The sequence below is a fragment of the Gigantopelta aegis genome, chromosome 10, assembly GCF_016097555.1.
Source record: "Gigantopelta aegis isolate Gae_Host chromosome 10, Gae_host_genome, whole genome shotgun sequence".
Taxonomy (NCBI): domain Eukaryota; kingdom Metazoa; phylum Mollusca; class Gastropoda; order Neomphalida; family Peltospiridae; genus Gigantopelta; species Gigantopelta aegis.
Genome location: NC_054708.1, coordinates 42,265,512 through 42,292,546, shown reverse-complemented (window position 1 = coordinate 42,292,546; position 27,035 = coordinate 42,265,512). Strand labels below are relative to the sequence as shown.

The window sequence follows — 27,035 nt, the reverse complement described above, 5'->3', positions numbered from 1 at the left end:
TGTATAAAAAATATTCTGCAATTTCGTTGTATTAAAAAACATATCTGACGACAATCGATTTTTTTTTTGGTGCGAATGTGAATAAATGCCTACATTACTTTTTATTAGCTTAATATAGCTGGCAGACATTTCAAGCACGAGTGACGACTACTCGAACTTCGGACTAGTGCACTTTAAAAATTTAGAGAATACTAATTGTCCATAGTGCAAAATAGATGTGGTAATTTCAAGGCGCGATGATCCGGTGTTTAGATAGTCGGCGTACGACTAAATATAAAGGCCTCAACTAATTAGGCCTATACATGTACTACTGAGAATCCCAATACACGAATAGGCCTAACTAGTTGGCAATGTCGCAATTTAAAAGGTGTATATTACTGAAATAAATTAATTATTACCATTTAGTGCACATTTTTATTATTTTGGAAATAACTTGTTTTAAATATTTTTGCTTCTGTTTACCCAACTTAGCGGAAGCGGCAATGGGTTCTCGTTACAGGAGCTTGGCAAACCATTTTGACATTGTGCTTATCTGGCGATGTCTGTCACGTGACATAAAATTAAAAATATCATAAGCCACACGCCTCTTATTTTATAAACTAATGTTACACGACTCTAACATATTTGGATATAATTAAAAGTGGATAAAACACGTGGAAAATATATTTAACCAACTAGGTATGACCAGTATTTGGATGTCACAAAACTTTTCATCTATACCATTACTTATTCATCACGTTAAATTAAGACACAACGATCAGTACCTACAACAATGGAATAGTGACATAGCTTCATCATCAAGGGGTATAATGTACACCACATTTAAAGAACATCTAACATTAGAAAAATATATTATAAAATTACCACAAATATCCTAGACTACGTTACTAAAATTTAGAACATCAAACCATTACTTATCAATCGAAACAGGACGATGGAACAACACCCCAGTAGAAAGCAGACTATGTACACTATGTAACAAAAATGACATTGGAGACGAATTTCACTATCTACTTACATGCTCTTTCTTTAATAACTCCCGAAAAAATTGTTAAAGCCATATTATTATAACAAACCCAATATGCTGAAATTTAAACAATTAATGACAAATGACAAAATAAGTCTTCTTAAAAAGTTGTGCAAATTAATAAAAGAAATTACGGATAAATTTGGTAAACCTTAAAAAGAATTGTCTCCCAGGCTTATGCTGTCTTATTCCGACTACTACTATCCATGTTTGCATATATATATATATATATATATATATATATATATATATATATATATATATATATATATATATATATATATATATAGATTATTACTATTAGAAATATATTTCATTTTGTATTATTATTATTATTAGACATTTTTTGTTTTTGTACATATAAATTTTCTTCTGTAAACCCCATCTTGTCACTGTCATATAATTATTGTTAATGTACCTCATATGCCGCTGAATAGCGGCCTGAGTGAAATAAAGTTATGTTCTGTTCTGTTCTGTTCTGCTCCAAATAGTCATTATTATTATTATTATTATTATTATTATTATTATTATGAACCATCGCCATAATTCAATCATTTTAACAAAATATCATAAATAAATACAATATGGTAGTTATTTAGATGTTTAAATACAGTACTTTTAGGGACAATTCAAATTTATATATTTTCAGGTAATATTTTATTAAACCATTAAATAGGTCAATAGTCTGTGACGATATACCTGAGTGGAGAAACGTTAACAAAAGTTTAACCACGTTGTAAATGACTTGTAATTTTAATACATTTTAACATACCTCTAACAATGTTTCCAACAGAATTAAAACAAAATAACCTGCAAGTTCATAATAAAATACAACCAGCATTTAGCAGGTTTCAAAAACAAAATGTAACCGAACTTTAACCTGATTGTACTCAATGCGTAAATGGTTAGGCGGCTGTCTGCTGAATAAAAGGGTGCGTGCAAATCAGACGTAAAGCTATAATTAATGCCAGCCGAATGCAATGCTTGTTTATGTCTTTAACGTTTTAAGGCAATTCTACAATCAGCTTCAAATTGTGTTTTTTATTTTATGATATCACTGAAAGGGCAAGACTCCAATAACACAAAGTACATTTGAATTTTCACATGCACGTTCCATAAACATTTAAAACAACCTTTATTAACTAGAACCTATATTATAGACTATTAAGGAAGTTACATACATGTTCTACAAAGAGTTACTGATAATAATCAGATTAAATAAAACTTGCCTTTTGGCAAAGTTAAAATACTGTATTTAACATGCCCCAGGGTAACAAACACTAAATGAACTTCTTATCATTCAAATGATGTTCACTTTGGGTTTGATTGGCCATTTTTTGTCTTTAACTGTGAGTATATAACGATCTCACTTCTGAAACACGACCAAGTGTTCGCAACGGCAGGTTCAAGAAGGTAAGTTGCAATAATCGTATCATTACTTTAACTGAAAACATTACAATGTTTTTACTTCTTTAATAGCACTTTAATTAATTTTAACTCTTTTTACTTATAGCTGATGCTTTTTGTGGGGTTTCATTCGTTTTATTATGTTTTCCCCTTTAAAAAAAAAAAAATTTCATTCTGATAAAACTATATATAATTTGGGTACATCAAGTAGAAAAATAAATATACAAATATTTATTATCTAATCTTTCCTCAAAAGAGGTGTAATTTGCTCAATATTAAAATGTCTTGATTGATATTCTGAATAATATAATAGACTATTCTCTTACTATTTAAACGTTTGGAAGATGTTTACTTGAAAGACCAAAATATACATGTACTGTTTTTGACCTTTCATTTTAATTCTCAAAAACTTTGGTGAAATATACTAACACGACCAGTTTAAAAAAAAATGGTGTTTTGTAAACGCACACTATCCATGACTTGTAGTTATTCTAAGGTAATTGCATGATTGAAAGTTCGGAGCTTTATTATCTGTATTAACACACCACACCCACAGACACACACACACACACACACACACAACCCCTACAATTTCCCACGGCAATCGGCAATGCCGTGAAGATTGCCGTGTAGTTTTTAATTCTCCATTGCACTTTTTTGCATTGGACTATATTGAGTTTTTTTCAATGGCATGTTTTTTTTGCCGCAGACATTTTCTTAATTGCAGGGGTTGTGTGTGTGTGTGTGTGTGTGTGTGTGTGTGTGTGTGTGTGTGTGTGTGTGTCTGTCTGTCTGTCTGTCTGTATGTATATATATATATATATATACATAACAAATGGTATCTGTTTTGTCAACAAACTGATGGATAATCAAGATAGCGTGTTTACTTACGGTGTATATCAAAATAATGTAAATTATTATATTATGGATTATTGGATGCAATACCAAATGGATAAGAAAACATACTGAAAGTAATATATTAGACAGAATACGAAACTCAAATGTAAATCATAAAAAATATGAAAAAGTACAAAAAGACATTTTACAAGCTTGTCATTAATAAAATAAAATTTAAAACCCTAATTATTTTTTTTTTTTTTAAATGGCAACACAAATTAGGTAAAGAAGTCAATTGGGGATATGTGTATAAATTGCCCTTTTGATGTAAAATGCAAGATTGTTGTACCTAACATATTACTTCGTTTTGGTCTTTTTATTAATAGTCCAAACACTGATATTATCAGTTATTAAAAAACCCATTACATACATATTTGAAGAAAGAAAAAACCCTTAACCAAATTATATATATATATATATATATATATTACACCCCCATGGCCAAAACCTCCGAATGGAAAACTACAAAGCTAGAAAGTCTTTGTTATGTGCGTGTAGGTTTGACAATGCCGTGGAATCCTTGCCTAAATTCCCCTGGCAAAGGCTTCCTCCTTGCTTCCAAATAAGAATAGTTGTCAATATGTCAATAGTGCGCCGAAAAAAAGTCCGACCAATCTATCCACGTTGCTTGCACAGTTAAGGTTTCATGTAAAACTTTAAAATCGCCTTTGTTCTTACTATTTTATTTTAATAGAAAGAACATAGGTCGATATAGGAACTTCGTATCCAAAATGTTCAGATAATATGTTGTGTTTCTAATATTAATTTTATTTAAAACAAATTTCAATTAATTTTGACTGATCTGCATGCTAAATATTGTATTATTATCAAAAGAGCTCATCTACATATCTATCAATCAACTGTTCAGTGTACAAAACGTAACACAGTTGCTCAAGTTGTGACAATTTCTGACCAAAGCAGGTAATAGAAGAGTATGAATTACTCATCTCATTAATTGTGTCCATCCTTAGATCTTTAAATTAACCTTTGTGGTATAATTTTTCCTAGTACTAAATTATATTTACTATTCCTGTTTCACCCTATGTACGTTTGATGCTAAAGAAATTGAAGGCGATTCGGTAAATAAATGAATACTGAACCTATAATTGGGGGCTTATTATTTACTTAGCATGTCTCCCAGAATTACATAATACCATTAGCATGCATAATTTTTACATATTAATTTTATAATTTTATATCTACAATATTATAATATATTATACCAGTCTATCGATGACGTCGGAGGTGCCTTGCGAGCTACATAAAGATAGGGATGAGGTTTTTAATATAATAATACATTTGTAAGTTTGACTGCGATTTCGGCAGTATTAATTGCAATACACGGTAAGCACACAAAAGCTCTCCTTTTGCAAACATCTGCTACCACCACTGGTTTGACAGTTATCCATTGCTGCTACATGTATTCCAGTGAGTTCTGTCCTGTGTTAAAATGGAGTTTGTAAAACTACTCTTGGACTGGCAGTCCTCTTTGAGCGGTGCAGGAGGGATCTTGTCCTGTAAAGAATCACATCAGGAGTGGCTGTCCTCTTATAGACGAGGCACTGAATAGAGATTCGTGGAATCAACCACTATTTTTGATTATGGATAAAGGTTTTGTCGTTCAAATTTGAAAAGCTACTAAATGATAAACCCAATTGAGTCTAATAACAATGTGTTATGCAAAATATGCTCAAATTACTAAAACGGTTGCGAAATCGCCTTTATTCATAGTATACGTTCTGAAATTTACTCTACTTACTGATATGGTGTATTTTCAGTTTTTCTCTCCATTATTTTCAGATTCAAGATGTTGTTATTATTAATAGCGTTCTTGAGTCTCGGACTACCAGCTTGTTTCGCAAGTAAGTTACACACAATTTCATCTTCAGTATTTTACTTTCGTAACATGTTGAGTACCAATAAAGATTCACGCACGCGGATCTGGGTTCACACCTCAACTGTTAGGGCTATCTGTCCAGGACCTGTCCACTCTTGAGTTGTACGAAACCCGCTTTCACATGGAGCTGGCACTAAGACACGAATATAATACTTACCACCCTTCAATCCGATGACAACCACTAGGTCTGCACTATTGTTCAGTTAAAGTTTGTTTTGTTTATTGACACCACTAGAGCATATTGATTAATTAATCATCAGCTATTGGATGTCAAACATTTGGTAATTCTGACTCGTAGTCATCAGAGGAAACCCGCTACATTTTTCCTAATGTAGCAAGGGATCTTTTATATGCACTTTCCCACAGACAGGAAAGCACATACCACGGTCTTTGAGCAGTTGTGTTGCACTGGTTGGAACGAAAAAACAAATCAGCTGAATGAATCCACCGAGGTGGTTCGATCCTGCAACGCAAGCACTTCGAGCGAACATTTAACCGACTGAGCTAAATTCCGCCCCCTATCCGTCAGATACAATATGTTGACGTGTTTTTCATAGTAACAACACATGGAAGTGTTTACAGCATGTAACCTATAATACAAGTACCTATATTATATGGAAAACAGTATTTAATTGAAATCATAATATAAATTATATTTTAATTTTAAAAAAGCAAAAACCCCCACATATTTTGGGTTATGTATTTCATTTGCAAATAAATTGTGGCAATACTGTCTAGAAAGATGGCTTCGAAGGAAATGTTTTATTTAACGACGCACTCAACACATTTTATTTACGGTTATATGGCGTCAGTAGATGGCTTCGATGCCAACGCCAGAAAGACAACTGACAATGCAAACCCTCTCGGTATTTAATATGCCAATATTTCGCAACCTTTATATTACTCATACTTAAAATATCTCACAGAAAGACACGTCTCGGGGATAATTTGCACACTATCATACTATCTCATTAACACGATTGCTTGCGAGCTGATCCGGAAACGAATTTAAACATTTTATAGAGCATTGGTTTCTGTCAGTACCACGCACGAAGTTTTTATGAATAGATCTGATGTTATGATTGCAATGAAAAGTACATACTAAAAATAAAATTATTAAACAGACAAAACACAAAGATGAATTACTTTAGGGTAGTCCTTTTCAATAGAGATTACAAAAAGATAAAGGTGTAACACTAATAAATACAAATCATACAATGCTTTTTCGAATGAATGAATGAATGAATGAATGAATGAATGAATAAAAGAAAGAATGAATGAATGTTTAATTACACCCCAGCACGAAAAATACATCGGCTATTGGTTGTTAAACTATGGTAAAGTCCCCAACCAATTTGGGGCGGGACGTAGCTCAGTGGTAAAGCGCTCGAATGATGCGGTCGGTCTGGGATCGATCCCCGTCGGTGGATCTATTGGGCTATTTCCTGTACCAGCCTGTGCACCACGACTGGTATATCTAAGTCCGTGGTATGTGCTATCCTGTCTGCGGGATGGTGCATATAAAAGATCCCTTGCTACTAATGGAAATACGTAGCGGGTTTTCTCTCTACGAGTATTTGTCAAATGACCAAATGTTTGACATTGATGATTAATAAATCAATGTGCTCTGGTGTTTTTTATGGAACCAAACAAGCTTGAAATTTTAACCATCCAATTTGCCTTATACAATTTAAAAAAAAATTCATTCGCTGTAAATTAAACGCACGCGTACGGCGCGAAACATAATTTAGTCGAACGCGTAACAAGAAGTAGTTTGTTTTGTTCAACGACACCACTAGAGCACATTGATTTGTTAATCATCGTCTATTGAATGTCAGACATTTGGTAATTTTGACATATAGTCCTAGAGAGCAAAACCCGCTACATGTTTCCATTAGTAGCAAGGTATCCTTTATATGCACCATCCCATAAACAGGACAGCACATACCAAAGCCTTTGATGTACCAGTCAAGGTGCACTGGGACGGGGTTCGATCCCAGACCTACCGTGCATCAAGCGAGCGCTTTACCATTGGGTTACATCCCGCCTTAGCGTACAACAATACCAATAAGAATTGTGTCTATTTTTTCCGGTAGAGGGTTTCATGGATCGAAACGCAACCTTGTCAAGTAAATTTGTCTTGTTTCTTTATATATTTCCTGGGGTGTGATCTATGACCTGACCTGTGGTGTTGGGGTTTCTTTTTGTCTGGGGGTGGGGTGGGGGGTGGGGGTGTGATCTATGACCTGACCTGTGGTGTTGGGGTTTCTTTGTGTGTGGGGGTGGGGTGGGGGTGGGGGTGTGTGTGATCTATGACCTGACCTGTGGTGTTGGGGTTTCTTTGTGTGTGTGTGTGGGGTGGGGGTGGGGGGTGATCTATGACCTGACCTGTGGTGTTGGGGTTTCTTTGTGTGTGGGGGTGGGGTGGGGGTGGGGGGGGGGTATCTATGACCTGACCTGTGGTGTTGGGGTTTCTTTATGTGTGTTTGTGTGAGTAAGTGTCTTTTTTTTGTTTAAAAGTTAACTTGTTTACTATAAAGAAAACAAACAAAAAAAACATTTAAAATTGAGAGACTGGCGTATGGTCGTGTCTGGTTAAACCGGAGATATATATCTGCGCTTCACGCGTCGATCACAACACTCGAGTAGTAAAAAGTTATGAAACAAAATACTCACTTAAATATTTTCATTATGTATTTGCAGGTTGTCCAAGCTACATTTTCCTGCACCCTACTGATCCCCACAAGTTCTACAAATTCCAGCAGGGCTTTGGTTATTTGAAGTTTGACTGTCCTGCCGGTTTGGTGTTTTCGCCACAAGACTGTGTCTGCGTAAGAGGTAAGTGTATTTACTACTGGCAACATATAGCAGGGTCGTAACAATATATATATATATATATATATATATATATATATATATATATATATATATATATATACACACATACATACATACATACATACATACATACATCTATCTATCTATCTATCTATCTATCTATCTATCTATCTATCTATCTATCTATCTATCTACATACATACATACATATACATATATATATGCTATATGTTGCCAGAAATGGGGTGATTACTTGACAAAAGTAATCGATTACGATTATGATTACTTTAGAATGTCACGATTACGATTACGAGAAAATTGAAAGTAATCGATTACGATTGCGAATACATTGTCTAAGTAATCATGATTACAATCATGAATACATTTCCACAAATATACACAAATAATGAAATGATGTTACCACCATGAAATTATTCGCTTTATTTCACAACCATACCGATTTCATTCATTGAAAGACATAATGGATAATTTTAGATTTTTTATTAAATTATTTCAAAAATTTATGAACGTATGTATACTGCAGGGAGGGAATCAGTTTCCAAAACCAGATTTATTATTCTTAAATTTGGATTATTGACGAAAAGGTACCCATAACCATAGGTCTAATTGGTAACAGGACAAAACCTCACTGGACAAAACCCCACTGGACAAAACCTCACTGGATAAAACCTCACTGGACATAACCTCACTGGACAAAACCCCACTGGACATAACCCCACTGGACAAAACCCCACTGGACAAAACCTCACTGGACATAACCCCACTGGACAAAACCTCACTGGACAAACCCCACTGGACAAAACCTCACTGGACATAACCTCACTGGACAAAACCCCACTGGACAAAACCCCACTGGACATAACCCCACTGGACAAAACCCCACTGGACAAAACCTCACTGGACATAACCCCACTGGACAAAACCCCACTGGACATAACCTCACTGGACATAACCCCACTGGACAAAACCCCACTGGACATAACCTCACTGGACATAACCCCACTGGACAAAACCTCACTGGACAAACCCCACTGGACAAAACCCCACTCGGACAAAACCTCACTGGACAAAACCCCACTCGGACAAAATCTCACTCGGACAAAACCACACTGGACAAAACCTCACTCGGACAAAACCTCACTCGAACAAAACCCCACTGGACAAAACCTCACTCGGACAAAACCTCACTGGACAAAACCTCACTGGATAAAACCTCACTGAACAAAACCTCACAGGACAAAAACTCACTGGACAAAACACTACTCGGACAAAACCCCACGGGATAAAATCCCACTCGGACAAAACCCCACTGGACAAAACACCACTCGGACAAAACCCCACGGGATAAAATCCCACTCGGACAAAACCCCACTGGACAAAACCTCACTGGACAAAACCCCACTCATTCGACAGCCCATTTGGACAAAACTCCACTTCACTCATATTAAACAAAACAATACGCTTTCTTCTTCTTTTTAATCATTTAACATAAATTTAACACTATAACCTGGTGTGCATGTACTTCTCGTGTAGTAGCTTCAAACCACCCTTGTGGTTAGTAATGATCTCCATGTTGTAGGTACACATGTATCTTGTTTATTGTAATTACTATTCCAGTTTTCTGGTGCATTTATATGCACATTGTTATGTAACTAGCAATTAAGGAAAGCCATCTACTACTGATCATACATTTGCAGTGTATCATTAGTGGATTCATTAGCAATCAACACAACCAAAATTTCAATTAAAAACCATTCTTTTGTAGTGCAATTAGAAATATTTCAGAGCGGATTTTTGTGCAGAATTCTGATTGTATCTGCAGATCACTTGTGGTGTAACTAGCAATTAAGGGAAGCCATCTACTACTGGACATACCTTTGCAATGTGTCATTAGAGGATTCTTTAGAAATAAACACAGCTAAAATGTCTATTCGTAACCATTCCTTTGAAATATATCAGAGTGGGGTTTTGTCCCGAATTCTGATTAATGAGTGGCTTTTGTCCAAGTGGGTTTTGTCTTGTGGGCTTTTGTCAACTGGTGTTTTGTCCGAGTAGTGTTTTGTCCTGGATTCGTATAATTATTGTATTAATGCATAACATATATATTTTGTTATATTATTGAAATAAGCAATAATTTGTAATTGCAAACTGTCTGATCACTATTACTTATTGTTATTTATTGTTTGTAGAACGTATACCATGTAATACCATCCATAAATTAAAATAAATGATTTTTTTTAAATCTATAAATGGCGAAATAATGAAATCTGCATACATATACATGTGCACAAGTTGCTCATTGCATTTAATTCTTAACATTCTGAAAAAGACTATTATTAATGAATCGATTTGCAGTCATGTTTTTATTAAATTACACATTTATACCTATATACATCAATTAAACAGTGTTGCTAGTTTGCTTTATGCCATATTATAAGGATCCAATTGTATCAGTGAAAATTACAAGTATCTTGGTCTGGGTGTGTTTATTTTGGTATCATTAGAAGCGCCGTGTTTCGTAGAACATATATTAAAATTAGCTTTCGGGAACTTTTATCAGACGCTATTTGTAAAGGATAATAAACCAAGGTTTATCTTGATAAAATACTTACAACTGGGTGTTTGCTTAGGATGTGAGGATGACTACCCATGGAATCAAGCTTGATACGACTGGCTGGCTGCCCGTCTTCAGTCGTACCCACTAACAAAAGAAAATAAATTTTGCCCCTGTACCGTTGGTGGACTTTCACACCTGTGACACAAACCAGATATTGCCAAGCGGTTGAATTCAGACCCGTGATAACTCTGTATATGCACTGAGAGGAACGCAAGTGTTTTATTATTTAAAAAAAATATATTATTCATTTTTTTACGGCAATGATTTAGAACACAAAACTTTTATATATTGCTAGCTAGAACACTGTATTCATTCAAGTAGTTTTATAGTAAACGTAAACACGATAGATACCATTATGTGAATGCATGTCTTCATCCCCTGGTTACATTCATTTGATAATCCAGGCATTATGATCCCCAGTTTCTCAAGGCAAATGATAGTTCTACTATGAGAGTAGGAGACAATTAGAGATCAGTTATACTGACTGACCAGTACTGCTTCTAACCAGTACTGCTTCTAACTAAACACATCTAAGTAAATAATTATGAGTAATCATGAAAGTAATCGCATGGCATTCTCAAACACTGTAATCGATTATGATTGCGATTACACGAAAACATGTCATCGATTACAATCGATTACGATTACCCTATCTCTGATATATATATATACGTGTGTGTGTGTGTGTGTGTGTATGTATATATATATATATATATATATATATATATATATATATATACAGTTATATAGAGGATAACAAATGAGTTAGCAGTTATTAACAATTTTATGTCCCGAGTAAAATAATTTTCTCTTATTATAAGCTCTAGACAAATGAAAATTATTTCTCAAGGGACACAAATTTAATAATAACTGGTACCGAGTTTGTTATTCTATTTATTACATCAGCTATTTTTCTATCTAAAAACCTTTTAATTTTGATATCCTATGTGAAAGCCTATATAGAAACGAAGTAAATAACTTTAAACACACTTCTGAGTATTGCATTAACTTTGTATTTTATTATCAATCACAGATAAAAAATAAAAAATAAAAAGAAGTTTTGTTTATTTTATTTACAAAATCTGCAATGAATTGTATAAAAATTAAATTTTATAACAAATTTAACAACAAAAACTGAGAGGCGTAAATGCAAACTCTTTAAACGTTTTTGTTTAATCGTTGATGACGTCATATTTTTATTTATGTTGGCGTGTTGTTAGGCATTCGTTCGTTCATTCATTCATTCATTCATTCATTCGTTCATTCATTCATTCATTCATTTATTCATTGTTTTCTTTATAATGCAATCAAACAAACTATCTTTAAAATATAAATATTTCAACAAATTGTAATCCTAAGTAAACGATATTTTAAAATGTGGAAACGGAGTGTCAAACAATATTTCCACTCACCCTCTCCCCCATTCCAAGAATGGACCCGTGGGGCACGCCTGAACTTTGATTTGTATATAATATGTATGATAATGTTACAGATGCGTGTTCGGTGCTGAAGGACGGCTCCATCTGGAGACCCACAGTGACCGACAAAAGCAGCAAGTTGACGTGTTACGCCCACTTCAAGTGCGCATCATCCAAGTCCACATACGCATTCTGTGCTAGCGGCAATTCTTTTGAGCAGAAGTGGGGATGCATGAGCGAAAGTACCTGCACTTACTCAGGACAGCCCGAGTTTCGTAAGAATTATTATTATTATTATTAGTAGTAGTAGTAGTAGTAGTAGTAGTAGTAGTAGTAGTACTAGTACTAGTAGCCTAGTAGTAGTAATAATAGTAGAAGTAGTAGTAGTAGTAGTACTAGTACTAGTAGCCTAGTAGTAGTAATAATAGTAGAAGTAGTAGTAGCCTAGTAGCAGTAGTAGTAGTAGAAGTAGTAGTAGTGGTGGTGGTAGAAGTAATAATAATAATAATAGTAGTAATAGTGGTAGTAGTAGTAGTGATAGTAATAGTAGTAGTGGTGTTGATAGTAATAGTAATAGTAGTAGTAGTAGTTAGCAGTAGGAGTAGTAGGAGTAGTGGTAGTGGTGGTAGTAATGGCAGTAACAATAGTTGTAGTAATAGTAGTGGTAGTAGTAGTAGTAGTAGTAGTAGTAGTAGTAGTAATTATAGTAGTCGTAGTCGTAGTAGTAGTAAAAGTAGTAGTAGTTGTAGTAATATTTTAGTCTTATTGTGTGTTAAATGTTCACAATTAATATTATGATTAGCTGTATAGTTAGTTCCAGTGGTAAAACGATAGAATTGCTTATTTCCTCCTGAAATTGAAAAACAGATATAATAACTGCAGGGGCAACATAATATATTTTAATGTATGTTATTTACAAATAGTATCATGAACCATTAATTTAAATGTTGGTTTTCTTTATTTTAGACGAGACTGTTAAGATTTTTCGCGGAGATGGTGAAAATGGTAAGCAATAAAATATTATGTCCGAAATCTATCAAATGATATGTCAAAACGTTTGTTTGTTTGTTTGTTTGTATTGACGACTGGCGAACCAATGATACTAATTGTGAATTTGGTATTCAGTCGGAATATGTGGATTCCTATCTGTGTGAAAAGTGCAAACATTTTCATTTTATTTCAACTTATTTTCGTGCACATATCCAATTAAGGTTCAAGCACGCTGTCCTGGGAACACACCTTAGCTACCTGGGCTCTCTGTTCAGGACAGTGCGTTAGTTGTTAGTGGTTAGTGGTTAATGAGGGAGAAGAGGGTGTAGTGGTCTTATACCTACCCACTGAGTCGTTAAAACTCGCTCTGGGTGTGAGCCGGTAACGGGCTGCGAACCCTGTACCTACCAGTAACCACGACACCACCGAGGCCGGACAAATAAAAGACTATGTGGTGGCAGTGGGTCACCTCTCTTGCACTGTATATCAAGTGTCGAAGTAACCTTTATTTAACACCAATGGCTGTACTTTCAAATATGCAGTGTCGTATAAAAGGCATACCATTCAATTTTTGCTCTCTCTCTCTAATTGTTTTAACCCAGAATAGTAAATATTAATTAGCCAGTGGTATCCCCACACTAATTCAGGCCTTGACGTTAACGTTTTTCTTTTTCTTTTTTTCATTATACAATCTGGTAGCCCTCAGTCAATGATATAAAACTTCGACCAGATCAAACAGTTCCTCACATTCGTGATCGCAAATACCATAAATATTAATAACAGCAAACATGTCTTTCTGAAAAGATCGTTTGTTATTTATATCCCATTATATATTTATAGGATATTAAACGAGCTTCCATTTCATGTCATGTTTATGTCCCGAGTGAAATAATTTTCAATTGTCACGAGCTTTATTTCACGAGGGAATTAAACATTATATGAAATGGTAGCGAGTTTAATATTCTATATATTACCCATAATCGACCTTTATTAATATTACTCAACTCGTTTGGTTGACGTTCCTGTACGGTTGTAGTGCGCCAGTCGATGATGTCGAAGTGTTACATAACGCCAAGTGGGACATATCACACTGATTTGTACCAAGATATTTTTAACCATATATGTAATAAATTATATATTACCTGTAATAGGGTAATCGACTATTTTCGTTTCGCTATGTAATACTAATTCTCAAGAATTATCAGGTTTGGCCAAAATGGTCTACTATCAATATTGTGGCAATGGACGCGTACTGAGCTACATGTTATTGGTTCGAATCCCGGCCTAGATTTTAGCACTTGTTGTTTTAAAAGGAATATATATTCACGAAACACATCTGTTATTCTATTTAGATCCATCCTTCTGATGCCCAAATACTGTTTTATGTTCAGTATTAAATAACGAATGAATGAATGAATGAATGTTTAACGACACCCCAGCATGAAAAATACATCGGCTATTGGGTATCAAACTATGGTAAATGCAAAACATTAAATATTATTAAATAATGAAGAACATGCAAAATAAAAGCACGCTATATACAGTATATATTATCCAAGAGATACTATGCAAGATCTTATTATTATGTAGTTATTATTTACTTATTACAACTAATTAAAATACAAATGCAGTTTTGCACTCTGTCTTGTGCAGAGGTATGATTTTCATAACGGAATACGGTTTTGTCATTCAGACTCATAAGCTGATGTTTCGTTTGTACTTATATGATTTAATATTTTAATATTTTAGTTGGATGTGGAAAATGCGGCCAGAATGCGAAATGTATTAACAACAAGTGTGTGTGTGAGGATGGGTTCGATGGTGACGGATACACATGCAAAGGTAACTAAATACAATATTACGTTTAACTGTTGTATGGTGTATACAGTAATTAGTATTAAATGTTAAACTGTACATGTTGGACTGATTCAAATACTATTAATAACATGATGGAAATATATCATGGGCGGATCCACGATTTTGTAAAGAGGGTCACAAAATTCTAAATAGGGTGATCGAGTTTTCCAAAAGCAAATGAGCTGAGATCCCAAAGGGAGCTAGATCTGTCGGGGGTCGAGGACAAGTTCCCAGGAAAATTTTGAAATAAAGAATCAAACTTTAACATGACAACGAACACTTCAAACGAGTGGGGAATCACGTGACCCTTGTGATCATCCTCCGACTGAAACATATTTTATTGCATATAATGTACAAATGGTTAGGGCACAAGTTATCCAACTTTCGAGGCCCTCTCCTAATAACATATAATAATAAAAATATGAAAATAACGGCGACTACAACTATTACAAGAATATAAATGAAATTAAATATTCAAAGAGAAGTATATACATGAGAGAAAAACAAAACACACACACATAAAAAACCCAAAACAAACAAAATAATAAATAATTAAATAAATAAGAAAATAAAAATTAAAAAATTAAAAATGAAGACGGAAAGCAAACAAAGGTGATTTATTTTTCCAATCAGACAACCCAATTTATAAAATATTCTTAGCAGAGAGGTTCCTACATAACTGATTTAAAAGTAATTAGACATTATTATTATTATTATTATTATTATTATTTAAAACGCTGTGTTTGTTTAATATATTTATGTACATGATAGAATATTTGCTTGTCAATAGTATCATTTCCTCTGGATTCGCCAATGAAAATTGATATGTTAAACGCATATATGTATGCTATAACACAAAGCGATGAAGATATGGTACAAGACCCACAACATATGCAGTTAACTTTATACTGTACGTTTTAATCACCTTTACATACTAGGATGAGCCACAAATGAGGTTTGTTTATAAATCTGTCTTATGGGCTCGTGGCAGCCGGTGCACCACTACTGGTATATCAAAGGCCGTGGTATGAGCTATCGTGTCTGTGGGATGGTGCATATAAAAGATCCTTTGTTACTAATGGAAAAAAAATGTATCAGGTTTCGTCCCTAAGACTATATGTCACAATTACCAAATGTTTGACATCCAATAGCCGATGATTAATAAATCAATGTGCTCTAGTGGTGTCGTTAAATAAAACACACTTTTTTCTTCTTTTTTGTTTTGTTTATGGGATCTATAATGTGTGCCTAGGACTTATAAATCCATTTCGTTGGGCATTTTATAGTTCTCTAGAAAAGGTTAAACAATCAAAAATATAATTTAAAAAACAGCTTGAATTGTTGATACAGACAAAGTTGAAGACATTTCGGGGCTTTCAAAATATTGTGATCAGCAAAAGGAGATCAAAATATGGTACATAAAATACCAACAAAATCTGCAATTAACTTCAACTTTTGAAGTCTTCATCTTGGCTATCTCTAAGCATTATATGGCCAGTATATATATGTTTACGAATCTGTTTTATGTGCTATAGGCCTATGGCATTGTCTACAATTATGGAAACAGGGATGTTATAACCTTCAAGACTGAATGATCATTCATACTATAACAGAAAATAATCATTATGGTTGACTTTGATTCGTTTTATACTTGTCAAGACTGCGACAATAATGTCCGCTGTGAAAACGTGTCTGAAATAATGGCTTTGCTGGAGACGGATATACATGTAAAAGTACTGTGGGCAGTTTATATAAGTGAACATAATTAAGTTAATTGCATCATTAAACTTGTTTATACAGTCAAAGCCTAAGGAAGTCAGAAACCTTCAAACCATTTTCAAATAGCTATATTCAGTAACGAATAACGACAAAGGTAAGCTACAGGGTCCTCGAATTCTAAAATCAATTCCCTGCTGAGTATTTTGGCACCTTTATATTAAACATTATTATGGGTATACCTTCATATAGCAAAGGCATTAAAATGCCATCAACTTGGGGGTGCGGTTGGCAATAATCACGTTTGGTCATACAAAAACCATGTAATAACTGTAATTAATTATGAGCCACATTGTCGTGAAGTTTCCAACGATTTCAAATTCACTTTAGACACACACTACCGATACTTATGTATAATGCAATTCTCAACACTTCAGATTTGTTTCCGAAACTTTCTTTTTTGGAACATATGTATGTAAGTGCCTAGAACCTGTGAAGCCTATACTTTGACACTGGATTCATAGAGGGTAAAAATTAGAAACAGGTTTGCAGTTAATGCTGTATTATAAACGGTGAACGATTGTTGCTGACTTCATCCATAATTATACGTTTCATTCTTACTAGTTTCTGGATGTCAAAACTGTCACTATAAAGCAAAGTGTTACATTGTGGTATATTGTTCACTCCTGACGTGTAAACATGTACATACATTTAAATAAAAAAGTCACTTCTCGCATTAAAGATCCTATTAAAGATCATACAGACACTATTAACGACCAAACAAAAGACCCTATTAAAGACCATACAAAAGACCCATTAAAAACCAGACAAAAGACCCTTTAAAGACCATACAAAAGACCATATTAAAGACCTATTCAAACACAATATGTACGAACATTTTGAAGTTAAATTCTGATGTGACCGCAGTAAAATATTGAATAACTGTTTTTAATTAGCAAACATCAGGCCGGCTGGTAGGTTTTGTGCACGATTTTCAGCACCAGTTCTAACCCATAATAGGTTTTAAAGGTTCCCTATCGAGGTGTCTGATTAAGATTAACTTTGAATTTCTTGTATCAAAATGGCATCTGTGTAAGTGTCATATAGTCTTTCCTACAAATATATAGATGTCTTAAAAAATAGTACATTTAAAAAAAACTTAAGTTTATTTGGTGTATCGTTTAATATCCCTACATTATTTGTCGTGAGAAACTCCTCGACTTCGCCTACAGTACCAAAACTCTTTGGATATATATCTACCGATACACCTTGTAAAGCTTGTAAAGTGTGGGTATAACTATTACCTATAACATTTAATTGGTATTTATATAAGAGGTCAAACACTGTTACAAAAGCTGAATTTTATATTTAACTTTGATTTACGAATTATTTGTATATTTTATACTTATTAGTTAATGGATGTAAAAGGTGTCACGCTGATGCGACGTGTATAAACAACAGGTGTGTCTGTAATTATGGATTCATTGGAGATGGAACAAACTGTGGAGGTAATTAAGTATAACCAGAATACAATCCTTAAAAACTTTAGCTAGGTCTCCATGTTGGAGGAATACACAACCAGAAATGTTCCATTGTGGTACATATGGTTACACATATCCAGATGTCATATATGCCTGTATACAAAACCACGTGGTTTTATATTTGTTCGCGGAAATCTGGCTCTCAAAAGGCTTTTACTAAAGAGTAAAGATAAAAATCTTCTTGATCTTCTAAATTGAAATGCACAAAAAACGTAGTCAGTTTAACAAAAACAATTTAAAAAAATATCCTTTTCGTTCTTCAGTCCATATTTTCTTGTCACTTATCATTTGGATACAGCAAAGTTCGAATTATATTTTCATCATATTTCAAACAAGAGCCATTACGAAACATGGTTTGCTTTATCAGATCAGCTGCATATAAAAAAGTTCAAATTATGTTTTCATAATATTTCAATCAATAGAACAAGACACATGCGCAGTTATTCATAGCCGTTCCCTTGAGATTTACAGATAATACATCACAGTGCAGAGCTGTAGTCAGCGTGGTACAGGCGTCAACTGCCTCCTCCAATAAATTTCCAAATTTTAAAACAAAATTTCATTAAATATTATTTCTGCTTCTACATACAACTGAGATAAAATGGTGTTTTATGTGATATAAAATTATAATTTTTTTCTCGGAAATGACATTTTACTACTTAATGGCTCCATGCACTTCCCATCATGAAACAATTACATCTATGAGCTTTAATATACTCCGATACCAGTACAGCTCTAAAACACACCGCTAACACTACATCAAACTGCATTTGCACATTTGACTGTGAAATAGACTGTTTCAATACTCAGAAACAAAATATGAAAGTCTGGTCCACATTATTTTCATTTCATTATTTACTACTTTCTAGTTATTGATCTTATTTCGACACAGATCTCATACAATAATTAACTCAACCTAAAGTTGTGTATAAATCACTTACACCCACACTTATTCGGTGTATCGTTTAATATCCGTACATTTTTTTGTCGTGAGAAACTCCTCGACTTCGCCTACAGTACCAAAACTCTTTGGATATATATCTACCGATACACCTTGTAAAGTGTTGGTATAACTATTACCTATAACATTTAATTGGTATTTATATAAGAGGTCAAACACTGTTACAAAAGTTAAATTTTATACTTAACTTTGATTTACGAATTATTTGTATATTTTATACTTATTAGTTAATGGATGTAAAAGGTGTCACGCTGATGCGACGTGTAGAAACAACAGGTGTGTCTGCAATTATGGATTCATCGGAGATGGAACAAACTGTGAAGGTAATTAAGTATAACCAGAATACAATCCTTAAAAACTTTAGCTAGGTCTCAATGTTGGAGAAATATAGAACCAGAAATGTTCCATTGTGGTACATATGGTTACACATATCCAGATGTCATATATACCTGCATACAAAATCGCGTGGTTTTATATCTGTTCGCGGAAATCTGGCTCTCCAGAGGTTTTTACAAAAGAGTAAAGATAAAAAATCTTCTTGATCCTCTAAATTGAAATGCACAGAAAAAGTAGTCAGTTTAACAAAAACAATTAAAAAAAATATCCTTTTCGTTCTTCAGTCCATATTTTCTTTGTCACTTATCATTTGGATACAGCAAAGTTCGAATTATATTTTCATCATATTTCAAACAAGAGCCATTACGAAACATGGTTTGCTTTATCAGATCAGCTGCATATAAAAAAGTTCAAATTATGTTTTCATAATATTTCAATCAATAGAACAAGACACATGCGCAGTTATTCATAGCCGTTCCCTTGAGATTTACAGATAATACATCAGGGTGCAGAGCTGTAGTCAGCGTGGTACAGCCGTCAACTGCCTCCTCCAATAAATTTCCAAATTTGTAAACAAAATTTCATTAAATATTATTTCTGCTTCTACATACAACTGAGATAAAATGGTGTTTTATGTAGTATAAAATTATAAAAGTGTTCTCGGAAATGACATTTTACTACTTAATGGCTCCATGCACTTCCCATCATGAAAATATTACATCCATGAGCTTTAATATACTCCGATACCAGTACAGCCCTAAAACACACCGCTAACACTACAACAAACTGCATTTGCACATTTGACTGTGAAATAGACTGTTTCAATACTCAAAAACAAAATATGAAAGTCTGGTCCACATTATTTTCATTTCATTATTTACTACTTTCTAGTTATTGATCTTATTTCGACACAGATCTCATACAATAATTAACTCAACCTAAAGTTGTGTATAAATCAGTTACACCCACACTTATTCGGTGTATCGTTTAATATCCGTACATTTTTTTGTCGTGAGAAACTCCTCGACTTCGCCTACAGTACCAAAACTGTTTGGATATATATCTACCGATACACCTTGTAAAGCTTGTAAAGTGTGGGTATAACTATTACCTATAACATTTAATTGGTATTTATATAAGAGGTCAAACACTGTTACAAAAGCTGAATTTTATATTTAACTTTGATTTACGAATTATTTGTATATTTTATACTTATTAGTTAATGGATGTAAAAGGTGTCACGCTGATGCGACGTGTATAAGCAACAGGTGTGTCTGTAATTATGGATTCATTGGAGATGGAACAAACTGTGGAGGTAATTAAGTATAACCAGAATACAATCCTTAAAAACTTTAGCTAGGTCTCCATGTTGGAGGAATATAGAACCAGAAATGTTCCATTGTGGTACATATGGTTACACATATCCAGATGTCATATATACCTGCATACAAAATCGCGTGGTTTTATATCTATTCGCGGAAATCTGGCTCTCCAGAGTTTTTACTAAAGAGTAAAGATAAAAATCTTCTTGATCTTCTAAATTAGAATGCACAGAAAAAGTAGTCAGTTTAACAAAAACAATTAAAAAAAATACCATTTTCGTTCTTCAGTCCATATTTTCTTGTCACTTATCAGTTGGATACAGCAAAGTTCGAATTATATTTTCATCATATTTCAAACAAGAGCCATTACGAAACATGGTTTGCTTTATCAGATCAGCTGCATATAAAAAAGTTCAAATTATGTTTTCATAATATTTCAATCAATAGAACAAGACACATGCGCAGTTATTCATAGCCGTTCCCTTGAGATTTACAGATAATACATCACGGTGCAGAGCTGTAGTCAGCGTGGTACAGGCGTCAACTGCCTCCTCCAATAAATTTCCAAATTTTTAAACAAAATTTCATTAAATATTATTTCTGCTTCTACATACAACTGAGATAAAATGGTGTTTTATGTGATATAAAATTATAAAAATGTTCTCGGAAATGACATTTTACTACTTAATGGCTCCATGCACTTCCCATCATGAAAAAATTACATCCATGAGCTTTAATATACTCCGATACCAGTACAGCCCTAAAACACACCGCTAACACTACAACAAACTGCATTTGCACATTTGACTGTGAAATAGACTGTTTCAATACTCAAAAACAAAATATGAAAGTCTGGTCCACATTATTTTCATTTCATTATTTACTACTTTCTAGTTATTGATCTTATTTCGACACAGATCTCATACAATAATTAACTCAACCTAAAGTTGTGTATAAATCAGTTACACCCACACTTATTCGGTGTATCGTTTAATGTCCGTACATTTTTTTGTCGTGAGAAACTCCTCGACTTCGCCTACAGTACCAAAACTGTTTGGATATATATCTACCGATACACCTTGTAAAGTGTGGGTATAACTATTACCTATAACATTTAATTGGTATTTATATAAGAGGTCAAACACTGTTACAAAAGTTGAATTTTATACTTAACTTTGATTTACGAATTATTTGTATATTTTATACTTATTAGTTAATGGATGTAAAAGGTGTCACGCTGATGCAACGTGTATAAACAACAAGTGTGTCTGTAATCATGGATTCATTGGAGATGGAACAAACTGTGAAGGTAATTAAGTATAACCAGAATACAATCCTTAAAAACTTTAGCTAGGTCTCCATGTTGGAGGAATATAGAACCAGAAATGTTCCATTGTGGTACATATGGTTACACATATCCAGATGTCATATATACCTGCATACAAAATCGCGTGGTTTTATATCTATTCGCGGAAATCTGGCTCTCCAGAGTTTTTACTAAAGAGTAAAGATAAAAATCTTCTTGATCTTCTAAATTAGAATGCACAGAAAAAGTAGTCAGTTTAACAAAAACAATTTAAAAAAATACCATTTTCGTTCTTCAGTCCATATTTTCTTGTCACTTATCAGTTGGATACAGCAAAGTTCGAATTATATTTTCATCATATTTCAAACAAGAGCCATTACGAAACATGGTTTGCTTTATCAGATCAGCTGCATATAAAAAAGTTAAAATTATGTTTTCATAATCTTTCAATCAATAGAACAAGACACATGCGGAGTTATTCATAGCCGTTCCCTTGAGATTTACAGATAATAAATCACGGTGCAGAGCTGTAGTCAGCGTGGTACAGGCGTCAACTGCCTCCTCCAATAAATTTCCAAATTTTTAAACAAAATTTCATTAAATATTATTTCTGCTTCTACATACAACTGAGATAAAATGGTGTTTTATGTGATATAAAATTATAAAAATGTTCTCGGAAATGACATTTTACTACTTAATGGCTCTATGCACTTCCCATCATGAAAAAATTACATCCATGAGCTTTAATATACTCCGATACCAGTACAGCCCTAAAACACACCGCTAACACTACATCAAACTGCATTTGCACATTTGACTGTGAAATAGACTGTTTCAATACTCAAAAACAAAATATGAAAGTCTGATCCACATTATTTTCATTTCATTATTTACTACTTTCTAGTTATTGATCTTATTTCGACACAGATCTGATACAATAATTAACTCAACCTAAAGTTGTGTATAAATCAGTTACACCCACACTTATTCGGTGTATCGTTTAATATCCGTACATTTTTTTGTCGTGAGAAACTCCTCGACTTCGCCTACAGTACCAAAACTGTTTGGATATATATCTACCGATACACCTTGTAAAGTGTGGGTATAACTATTACCTATAACATTTAATTGGTATTTATATAAGAGGTCAAACACTGTTACAAAAGTTGAATTTTATACTTAACTTTGATTTACGAATTATTTGTATATTTTATACTTATTAGTTAATGGATGTAAAAGGTGTCACGCTGATGCGACGTGTAGAAACAACAGGTGTGTCTGCAATTATGGATTCATTGGAGATGGACAACACTGTGAAGGTAATTAAGTATAAACAGAATAAAATCATTAAACTCTTTAGCTAGGTCTCCACGTTGGAGGAATATAGAACCAGAAAGTTTCCATTGTAATACATATGGTTACACATATCCATATATGTTCGCGTGAATCTGTAGCCTAACTGGCTCTCCTAAGTTTTTACTAATGCAGTTAAAATAAAAAAAATCTTCTTGATCGTCCAAATGAATGAATGAATTAATTGATTAATGTTTAACGACACCCCAGCACGAAAAATACATCGGCTATTGTGTGTCAAACTATGGTAAAGACAAAACATGAAATGATTATCAACATCAATATAAAAATTCAATAGTCAAATAAAAACACAGTGCAAAGAACTGTTTAAAAATACAAATATCACAGATAGATAATATTAAAATTTAGAATAAAAGTCAGTATTACGTACAAACTGTAATATAAATTCTGGATGGAATCGAAATGATTCCATTACATTATGTAGGCCAAATATATCTGTTCTGGTTTCTCTCAGATGCTTAAACTCCACCAAAATGTGGGGTGCACGGTCAGAATACACTGGCAGTGCAGATGGAGGATCTTTCTTCAAGATAAATGAATGGGTCTAGTAGGTATGACCGATGCTAGCGCGATACAAGTCTACGTCATTCTTCCTGCACTGTCTATAGGAGGACTGCCACTTTCCCAGGACTGGCTTGATAGTATGATGCTTGTTCACAACCGCACCGTCCCAGTCACGTTGCCAAATCGAAAAGATAAATTTGTTGATACTATATTTAAAATCAGTATAAGGTACACTGACCCTGGCATGAGGCAAATCCAAAGTACACTTGGCAGCTGAATCGGCCTTTTCATTACCCCTGATGCCAACATGGCTGGGCACCCAACAAAATACAATATCTTTATTGGCAAAGGATAAAAAGACACAGTTTCATATCACCATCCCAATTAAGGTATGGTACAGCTTCATATTGTGTAAAGCTTGGAGACAGGAAAGTGAGTCGGTAAAAACAATAAATTTCGATCCAATCGAATCTTTGATTTCAGCACTAAAGATCTGAAGATCTGATGCAGTCTCATGGAAAGTACTGTGTCTGAAGGAAAACCTGTAGCACAAGCCACAGAATTCCCATTCCGTGATCCGTCTGTATAAACAGGAATGTAATCACAGTACCTGTCTTGAATTTCCATGAAAAATTATTTATACACAACAGAATCTGTACGATATTTCTTCAGATGTGCAAGATCAAACACAATTGTAGGTGGTGTAAGGTGGTAAAACAATATGAAGGAGTTCCAACAAAAACGCTGAATGTACGAATAGCGTTTGGCCTTGCATCAAACAAGTTCATGTATTTGTTATCAAACACAGCGTTATGTGTACAATGTTTTGGTAATGATTGAATCTTCGTGGCATACTGCACGTCTAGCACCCAAACAAGGTTCGTGTGCATCAACATAGAAGCTCTCTACAAGAGATGCTCTAAATGCATCGAGACAAAGCCTAAGTCCCTGGTTATGTATAGGATCTAGCATCTGCAAGTAACACTTGCGTGCCGACCCATACACAATGCATCCATAACCATTCAGTCTGCTCCCCATTCGGTATTACCAATTACTTTTAAAATATTGAGAGCTTTCAAGACCTTCTTTTTAACATATTTAAGATGGGGAACAAAATATAGCTTCCTGTCAAATATAACTCCCAGAAATGTAGTCTCCTTCACAATTGGAATTGGATTTGTGTCCAAAAACACTGGGTGATGCTGTTAATTTTCACAGAAAATAAAGTTATAGACAGGATGCTACCTTGAGGCACACCCATCTCTTGTGGATGAATATCAGACAAATTCGACCCCATCCGGACTTTAAAAGATCTATCTTTTAAAAATTGAGATATAAAAACCTCTAAGTCGACCTCTAAGGACCATGTTTCCACGTGGTATCGTAGCCTCGTACAAATTAAAATGCACAGAAAAAGTAGTCGGTTTAACTCGGACAAAAACAAATATCCCTTACCCTCTTCAAAGTCCATATTCGAACTTTAACTTTAACTTCGAAAGGTAGTATTTAAAAATGATAATAATCAACTTTGGCAGTAACTGATTATGTTATATTTATGGATAACCATACTTGAGTTTTTGCCAAGCACACTTATTACAATAGACTTTTTATACCTGTGAGTTTTCTGTTTCTCCTCATACTCTTGAAAAAGTCTGCATACTATTATACAAACGAAACGTTGAGATTTAACTTTGTGTTGTGGGTTTTTAAAAAGTGGATGGTTTTAGATAAAGACTTTTGGGTTTAATTATGTTATATTTTGATAGACTTATTTTTTAAATATAAGATGGAATATTAAACTATTTATATTTGGTCTATTTCATTTAAATTTGATTTTTTTTTTTTAATAGGGTAATTTACTGAAATATTTTTAGATTCATCCTTTTTTTTCTTTTTAAAAATAAGATTTGTGTTTTATTTCAACAATTGAGTATTACTAATTTATTTATTTCAAGGCTTTATGTCAAACTTCCCAAAATGTTTCAAATCCAATAGCCGGTGATTAATAAATCAATGTACTCCAGAGGTGTCGTTAAACAAATCAAACTTTAACTTTAACTTTGAAACGTAGTATTTAAAAATGAATTTGTATAATATTTAAAGTTCAGTTATGATTGTATTCAGCAAAAAAATCAGTTTGTATGTGAATGCCCTAATTCATATGTAGTCTTGCTATGGATTAATTGATAATTGTATATTTCTTCTTATTAGTTGATCAGTGTCAAAAATGTAATCGTTATGCGACGTGTGTGAACAACAAGTGTAATTGTATTCGTGGATACGTTGGAGATGGAATCAACTGTGAAGGTAATTGAGCAGCATATATATCACTACAATTATTATACTGTAAATTTGATTATTGGCTCAAACAAATTATTCCATGGGATAATAATCAACTTTGGCGCCAACTGATTTTGTTAAATTTTGATAGACTTATTTTTATATATAAGATGGAATGTTAAACTATTTATATTTGGTCATTTTGATTTAAATTTGATTATTTTATTTAATAGGGTAATTTACTGACATTTTTTTAGATTCATCCTTTTCTTTCGTTTCAAAAATAAGATTTGTGTTCTATTTCGACAATTGAGTATTACTAATTTATTTATTTCAAGGCTTTATGTCAAACTTCCCAAAATGTTTCAAATCCAATAGCCGGTGATTAATAAATCAATGTACTCCAGAGGTGTCGTTAAACAAATCAAACTTTAACTAACTTTGAAACGTAGTATTTAAAAATGAATTTGTATAATATTTAAAGTTCAGTTATGATTCTATTCAGCAATGAAATTAGTTTGTATGTGAATGCCCTAATTCATATGTAGTCTTGCTATGGATTAATTGATAATCGTATATTTCTTCTTATTAGTTGATCAGTGTCAAAAATGTAATCGTTTTGCGACATGTGTGAACAACAAGTGTCATTGTATTCGTGGATACGTTGGAGATGGAATCAACTGTGAAGGTAATTGAGCAGCATATATATCACTACAATGATTATAC

The 27,035-nt window shown here is 33.5% G+C and overlaps 1 protein-coding gene and 1 long non-coding RNA gene across 3 annotated transcripts in view; both read left to right on the top strand.

Annotated features, from left to right (window-relative positions):
- Positions 1-2,405: 2,405 nt before the first annotated feature.
- LOC121384390 (tenascin-like) overlaps positions 2,406-27,035 on the top strand; it is a 49,912-nt gene continuing 25,282 nt past the window's right edge. Inside the window, exons 1-7 of the mRNA XM_041514774.1 lie at positions 2,406-2,440; positions 5,132-5,193; positions 7,932-8,066; positions 12,197-12,397; positions 13,089-13,127; positions 14,862-14,954; positions 18,098-18,193. Coding sequence (XP_041370708.1) covers positions 5,139-5,193; positions 7,932-8,066; positions 12,197-12,397; positions 13,089-13,127; positions 14,862-14,954; positions 18,098-18,193 — 619 coding nt within the window. The 5' untranslated portion in view covers positions 2,406-2,440; positions 5,132-5,138. The remainder of the gene's footprint in view (positions 2,441-5,131; positions 5,194-7,931; positions 8,067-12,196; positions 12,398-13,088; positions 13,128-14,861; positions 14,955-18,097; positions 18,194-27,035) is intronic.
- LOC121384391 lies at positions 19,413-27,010 on the top strand. 2 transcript variants are annotated; one of them, XR_005959382.1, is made up of 4 exons: positions 19,413-19,510; positions 23,375-23,470; positions 26,241-26,336; positions 26,902-27,010. It is a non-coding gene; the product is annotated as an uncharacterized LOC121384391 (long non-coding RNA). The 2 variants fall into 2 exon arrangements; XR_005959381.1 differs by lacking the exon at positions 19,413-19,510 and adding an exon at positions 22,109-22,154.